Source organism: Penaeus japonicus, unplaced genomic scaffold (assembly GCF_977035675.1).
Source record: "Penaeus japonicus unplaced genomic scaffold, GWHDUDI00000001_assembly GWHDUDI00000004, whole genome shotgun sequence".
NCBI classification, from domain to species: domain Eukaryota; kingdom Metazoa; phylum Arthropoda; class Malacostraca; order Decapoda; family Penaeidae; genus Penaeus; species Penaeus japonicus.
In genome coordinates, this window is record NW_028234406.1 from 46,811,460 (window position 1) to 46,818,959 (window position 7,500).

The 7,500-nt window shown below is 47.2% G+C and overlaps 1 protein-coding gene across 1 annotated transcript in view; it reads left to right on the forward strand.

The window, feature by feature from the left end:
- Positions 1-6,039, forward strand: part of LOC122254765 (gamma-interferon-inducible lysosomal thiol reductase) — a 10,536-nt gene extending 4,497 nt beyond the window's left edge. Inside the window, exons 3-5 of the mRNA XM_043018621.2 lie at positions 206-373; positions 4,735-4,881; positions 5,768-6,039. Coding sequence (XP_042874555.1) covers positions 206-373; positions 4,735-4,881; positions 5,768-5,866 — 414 coding nt within the window. The 3' untranslated portion in view covers positions 5,867-6,039. The remainder of the gene's footprint in view (positions 1-205; positions 374-4,734; positions 4,882-5,767) is intronic.
- Positions 6,040-7,500: the final 1,461 nt, after the last annotated feature.

The window sequence follows — 7,500 nt, forward strand, 5'->3', positions numbered from 1 at the left end:
CTCCCGTTTTCATTGTTTCCTTTTCCTTATTTACTAAAGGAAGAGGAAATCAAGATAGGCATAAATCTCCAGGGGGTAAGATAAAGTAAGAGCAGGCTGAAGAGGTAAATTGGGAAGGGAGAAATGATAGAATGGGTGAACTATACACAACATTAAAACGTCCTAATCTTGTATCCTTGCCTCCTATCCTTCCTTCCCAACCTAGGACGAGCCTTCGGGTGACGGCTACTCCTTCGAGTGCCAACACGGGCCGAGCGAGTGTAAGGGCAACAAGATCATCGTTTGTGCCAAAAACTACCTAGCCCACGAGACCTACATCGACTTCACTCTCTGTCTCATGAGCGGTTTCTATCCACCAATCGAGGGCGAGAAGGTAAGTTTCAGTGGATAGATTTAAGAGAGGGATAGAGGGTGGTTGTGAATATTGTTGCGTGATTCATGTGAATACTTTCCTTCAGCTGTTATCGTGTGTAGACTATTTGCACCATCGTCTGAATGTCATTTTGTGCTGTCATAGAGGTTGTTGTTATAAGTTAGATGTATAATTGACGAACATCTAAGAGCCTGAATGTTGTGGTATAAACTGGAATTAGAAACTTGATAATATTGTATTACCACAGGGATACGTGTTAAGAACGCCTCAATACTTTAATGCTGTGGTGAATAATAACAACGAAAACTCTAATGGACGCGTGTTGTCTGCTACTCTTTTACGAGGTGCTCCTTGCTACACCTAAGTTCCTTCTTCCTTCGTACCTCCTCCTTGGCGAACCTTCAGTCCCTTCTTCCTCCATACCTCGTCCTTGGCGAACCTTCAGTCCCTTCTTCCTTCATACCTCCTCCTTGGCGAACCTTCAGTCCCTTCTTCCTCCATACCTACTCCTCCTTGGCGAACCTTCAGTCCCTTCTTCCTCCATACCTACTCCTCCTTGGCGAACCTTCAGTCCCTTCTTCCTCCATACCTCCTCCTCCTTGGCGAACCTTCAGTCCCTTCTTCCTCCATACCTCCTCCTCCTTGGCGAACCTTCAGTCCCTTCTTCCTCCATACCTCCTCCTCCTTGGCGAACCTTCAGTCCCTTCTTCCTTCGTACCTCCTCCTTGGCGAACCTTCAGTCCCTTCTTCCTCCATACCTCCTCCTTGGCGAACCTTCAGTCCCTTCTTCCTCCATACCTCCTCCTCCTTGGCGAACCTTCAGTCCCTTCTTCCTCCATACCTCCTCCTTGGCGAACCTTCAGTCCCTTCTTCCTTCATACCTACTCCTCCTTGGCGAACCTTCAGTCCCTTCTTCCTCCAAACCTCCTCCTTGGCGAACCTTCAGTCCCTTCTTCCTCCATACCTCCTCCTCCTTGGCGAACCTTCAGTCCCTTCTTCCTTCGTACCTCCTCCTTGGCGAACCTTCAGTCCCTTCTTCCTCCAAACCTCCTCCTTGGCGAACCTTCAGTCCCTTCTTCCTCCATACCTACTCCTCCTTGGCGAACCTTCAGTCCCTTCTTCCTCCTTAATTACTCCTCCTTGGCGAACCTTCAGTCCTTCTTTCTCCATACCTCCTCCTTGGCGAACCTTCAGTCCCTTCTTCCTCCGTACCTCCTCCTTGGCGAACCTTCAGTCCCTTCTTCCTCCAAACCTCCTCCTTGGCGACCTTCAGTCCCTTCCTCCTCCTTGGCGAACCTTCAGTCCCTTCTTCCTCCATACCTCCTCCTTGGCGAACTTCAGTCCCTTCTTCTCCATACTCCTCCTGGGCGAACCTTCAGTCTCTTCTTCCTCCATACCTCCTCCTTGGCGAACCTTCAGTCCCTTCTTCCTTCGTACCTCCTCCTTGGCGAACCTTCAGTCCTCTTCCTCCATACCTCTCCTTGGCGAACCTTCAGTCCCTTCTCCTTCGTACCTCCTCCTTGGCGAACCTTCAGTCCTTCTTCCTCGTACCTCCTCTTGGCGAACTTCAGTCCTTCTTCCTCTACCTCCTCTTGGCGAACCTTCAGTCCCTTTCCTCCATACCTCCTCCTTGGCGAACTTCAGTCCCTTCTTCATCCATACCTCCTCCTTGGCGAACCTTCAGTCCTTCTTCCTTCGTACCTCCTCTTGGCGAACCTTCAGTCCTTCTTCCTCCATACCTCCTCCTTGGCGACCCTTCAGTCCCTTCTTCCTCGTACCTCCTCCTTGGCGAACCTTCAGTCCTTCTTCCTTCGTACCTCCTCCTTGGCGAACCTTCAGTCCCTTTCCTCGTACCTCCTCCTTGGCGAACCTTCTCCTCTTCTTCTCCATACCTCTCTTGGCGAACCTTCAGTCCCTCCTTCCTTCGTACCTCCTCCTTGGCGAACCTTCAGTCCCTTCTTCCTCCATACCTCCTCCTTGGCGAACCTTCAGTCCCTTCTTCCTTCGTACCTCCTCCTTGGCGAACCTTCAGTCCCTTCTTCCTCCATACCTCCTCCTTGGCGATCCTTCAGTCCCTTCTTCCTCCATACCTCCTCCTTGGCGAACCTTCACTCTCTTCTTCCTCCATACCTCCTCCTTGGCGAACCTTCAGTCCCTTCTTCCTCCATACCTCCTCCTTGGCGAACCTTCAGTCCCTTCTTCCTCCATACCTCCTCCTTGGCGAACCTTCAGTCCCTTCTTCCTCCATACCTCCTCCTTGGCGAACCTTCAGTCCCTTCTTCCTTCGTACCTCCTCCTTGGCGAACCTTCAGTCCCTTCTTCCTCCATACCTCCTCCTTGGCGAACCTTCAGTCCCTTCTTCCTCCATACCTCCTCCTTGGCGAACCTTCAGTCCCTTCTTCCTCCATACCTCCTCCTTGGCGAACCTTCAGTCCCTTCTTCCTTCGTACCTCCTCCTTGGCGAACCTTCAGTCCCTTCTTCCTCCATACCTCCTCCTCCTTGGCGAACCTTCAGTCCCTTCTTCCTTCGTACCTCGTCCTTGGCGAACCTTCAGTCCCTTCTTCCTCCATACCTCGTCCTTGGCGAACCTTCAGTCCCTCCTTCCTCCATACCTCGTCCTTGGCGAACCTTCAGTCCCTTCTTCCTCCATACCTCCTCCTTGGCGAACCTTCAGTCCCTCCTTCCTCCATACCTCCTCCTTGGCGAGCCTTCAGTCCCTTCTTCCTTCGTACCTCCTCCTTGGCGAACCTTCGATCCCTTCTTCCTCCATACCTCCTCCTTGGCGAACCTTCAGTCCCTTCTTCCTTCGTACCTCCTCCTTGGCGAACCTTCAGTCCCTTCTTCCTCCATACCTCCTCCTTGGCGACCCCGCAGTCCCTTCTTCCTCGTACTCTCCTCCTTGGCGAACCTTCCTCTCTTTTCCTCCATACCTCGTCCTTGGCGAACCTTCAGTCCCTTCTTCCTTCGTACCTCCTCCTTGGCGAACCTTCAGTCCCTTCTTCCTCCATACCTCCTCCTCCTTGGCGAACCTTCAGTCCCTTCTTCCTTCGTACCTCCTCCTTGGCGAACCTTCAGTCCCTTCTTCCTCCATACCTCCTCCTTGGCGATCCTTCAGTCCCTTCTTCCTCCATACCTCCTCCTTGGCGACCCTTCTCCTTCTTCCTCCATCCCTCCTCCTCCGCGAACCTCCCGTCCGTTCTTCCTCCATCCCTCCTCCTCCTTGGCGAGCCTTCAGTCCCTCCTTCCTCCATACCTCCTCCTCCTTGGCGAACCTTCAGTCCCTTCTTCCTCCATACCTCCTCCTTGGCGAACCTTCAGTCCCTTCTTCCTTCGTACCTCCTCCTTGGCGAACCTTCACTCTCTTCTTCCTCCATACCTCCTCCTTGGCGAACCTTCAGTCCCTTCTTCCTTCGTACCTCCTCCTTGGCGAACCTTCAGTCCCTTCTTCCTCCATACCTCCTCCTTGGCGAACCTTCAGTCCCTTCTTCCTTCGTACCTCCTCCTTGGCGAACCTTCAGTCCCTTCTTCCTCCATACCTCCTCCTTGGCGAACCTTCAGTCCCTTCTTCTCATACTCCCTTGGCGAACCTTCAGTCCCTTCTTCCTCCATACCTCCTCCTTGGCGATCCTTCAGTCCCTTCTTCCTCCATACCTCCTCCTTGACGAAGCTTGTCTCCCTTCTTCTTCCATACCTCCTCCTTGCCGACCCTCCAGTCCCTTCTTCCTCATACCTCCTCCTTGGCGAACCTTCAGTCCTTCTTCCTCCATACCTCCTCCTTGGCGAACCTTCAGTCCTTCTTCCTCCATACCTCCTCCTTGGCGAACCTTCAGTCCCTCCTTCCTCCATACCTCCTCCTTGGCGAACCTTCAGTCCCTTCTTCCTCCATACCTCCTCCTTGGCGAACCTTCAGTCCCTTCTTCCTTCGTACCTCCTCCTTGGCGAACCTTCAGTCCCTTCTTCCTCCATACCTCCTCCTCCTTGGCGAACCTTCAGTCCCTTCTTCCTCCATACCTCCTCCTCCTTGGCGAACCTTCAGTCCCTTCTTCCTCCATACCTCCTCCTCCTTGGCGAACCTTCAGTCCCTTCTTCCTCCATACCTCGTCCTTGGCGAACCTTCAGTCCCTTCTTCCTCCATACCTCCTCCTTGGCGAACCTTCAGTCCCTTCTTCCTCCATACCTCCTCCTTGGCGAACCTTCAGTCCCTTCTTCCTCCATACCTCCTCCTTGGCGAACCTTCAGTCCCTTCTTCCTCCATACCTCCTCCTTGGCGAACCTTCACTCCCTTCTTCCTCCAAACCTCCTCCTTGGCGAACACCACTTCCCCTCGGACGCTCAAACGCCTAGTTCCTCCCTCTTACAGTGTGCCGAGAAAGTGGACGCGGAGTGGCAGCCCATTGAGAACTGTTCCCAGTCGATGGAAGGAGAACAGCTGCTTCACGAGGCTGGTCTTGAACAGGGGCTTCTCGACCCTCGGCCAGACTGGATGCCTTGGATTATCCTCAATGATGTGAGTATGGGTGGGTCTGTGTGTGGGTGTGGGTGGGTGGGTGGGTGGGAGTGGGGGTGGGTGGGTGTGTGTGGGGGTGTTAGTGTGTGAGTATGGGTGTGGGTGGGTGTGGGTGTAAGTGTGGGTGTGGGTGGATGGGTGTGTCTTGCGTGTGCGCTGATCAGACAGAACCAACATTAAATCAAGCCGAATCTTTTGTTTGATGTCAGCGTCTTTGGACCAATGAAAATGAAAAGGTTGGAGTGGAAATTATTGAATGATGCAACAGCTGAACTAGCCGTCATTTACCAACATTACTCTGATTTGCGGCTGCGTTAAACATCATATAATTATATGGAGTTAACTACATGATATACAGTATGTTCCTATATATTATTTAAAAGATATCTGTTTGCGCACTGCTTATATTCTCTCTCTCTCTCTCTGCCCGCGCGCATATGTGTGTGTTTGTGTGTGTATGTGGGTGTGCCTATTTGTGTGTGTGTGGGTGTGTGGGGGGGGGGGTTGTGTGTGTGGGTGTACGTGTGTGTGGGTGTGCGTGTTTGTGTGTGTGTGTGTGTGACAACGGAATGTAGAGAATAGAAAGGAACAATAATAATTATGCCGATCAATGCAAACAGTAGTATAGTGAGGCATTTTGATCAGCAAGTCATGTGTATATGATCAAAAGAACTTCGAATTCAAGTGCGTGCGCGTGTGCTTGTACATGTCTCGAAGCATGTTGCATGTATCTCATCAAATTTGCTGCTCAACATTGCTTACGTGCATGCATGTATGCGTGGGTGTGCATCGTTATATATCTATCTACACGTGTGAACTATTTTCTCTCTCTCTCTCTCTCTCTCTCTTCTTTTTTACATTCATTTTCTTGTTCAATATTCCACAGGTATTCACACAAGAAAACCAACACGATGCACAAGAAGACCTCATAGAACTGGTTTGCCGGACGTACCTCGGCGAACCACCCGAACCGTGTCGGACTTAGCTCTTGGTTCGTCTCGCGCTGTCTCGAGACTTCGGAAACCTCACGAGCTGCCATCTTGAGGAAATATAAATGGGTTGTTCTTCTTATTTTATATATATATAGACGCATGATATGTGTTCTGGTTATGGGAATCCGTTATGGTAAACTATGGTAAATAAATGCAAGAAAATATTTTTGTTTGTTGTGATTTCCTCGACTGTACAGGTATGGATTTCTGTCATTGATGCTTGTGACTCCCTAAGGATAAGATGGTTTAAAGCAGATGTTCCTAAAATGAAAGACGTTTTAAAGGGTAAGCGACTTTTTTTTAAGCTATTTGAACGAATTAGTTTATTGTTTTTGAGTCATTTTAAATTCAACGAAGTATATTAAATTACATATATTTACTTTCAAAACCTAGAAAGAAAAGTTGATCATAGCCATTACAAGGGATACGCTTTAAGTGATGAATGACAAAGGTATTGGGAATGAAGGACACAATGCATTATAGCTTATCTATTCTAAAACATATATCCATTAAGATGAAAATGCACAATATTATAATGAATTAATCATTGTAATGATCTATTTGCCTGTCTACACACAAATACACATTTTGTACTATTTCGTTTTTGTAGTATTCCAAAGATGGAGGGAAATTTCTGGTTAAAATTTCCCTCCATCTTTAGATAAGATATTTACCAAGTAACACAATACCACGTTACAGAAACAAATCTACCGGGATGTTAATACCACCAGTCAAATATTTATACACGGTGGTAGATTAATATTATCTGTTATATTACTAATTGCTTTGTTTATTTTTTTAAGTATTTTTATGTTGTATATCTTTTTTATCTTATTCATTTATCATTTCTCAAGTAGACAACGGACACTAAACGCGTATTAGTGAATGCAAACGTCTAGGAAATATTCAGTCCTAGTTATACACTATTCGTTTTATTTTCTTTGCTCCTTGGTATTACCTTGGAACAAATGAAGAAAATGGAGAAAATGAATTATTTCCAATTGTTAATTCTAATAAATTGTTATTTTATGAATGCTAATGTACAAATATATAGAAAATGATCATTGTTCCCTTCAAATTCTGATTATTGTGAGTGGGACACCATATAAGTTTCATTGTCAGTACTCACGAAGTTTTTTTGTACGGCATCATAATCTTGGTACATCTTACGAGCATTGAATAAGAATAAGAACAACATAAGAATGCGGTATGTGAAATATGCGGTATGCGGTCCACATAAGAATACGTTATGTGAAGTATTCTATTCATTCATCAGATATAGGTGTATAGAATAATGATATGAAGTAAACAAACAAGAAATGGTTTCAAAATAAGTTACAGCATATTGTGTTTGTTTCAGAGTTTATAGTCTCCCTGCCCCCCCCCCCCCCCCTCGCTTTGTGCATGGGTTGTAATGCCACACTACACTGAAAGACCTTATTGAACTATAAAACTTTAAAAATTACCAAATATTATAATGTATGTTCATGTATGTGTGTATATATGTACACACACACACACACACACACACACATATATTATATATATATATATATATATATATATATATATATATATATATATATATATATATATATATATGGCAGATAAACCCACTATACACAAA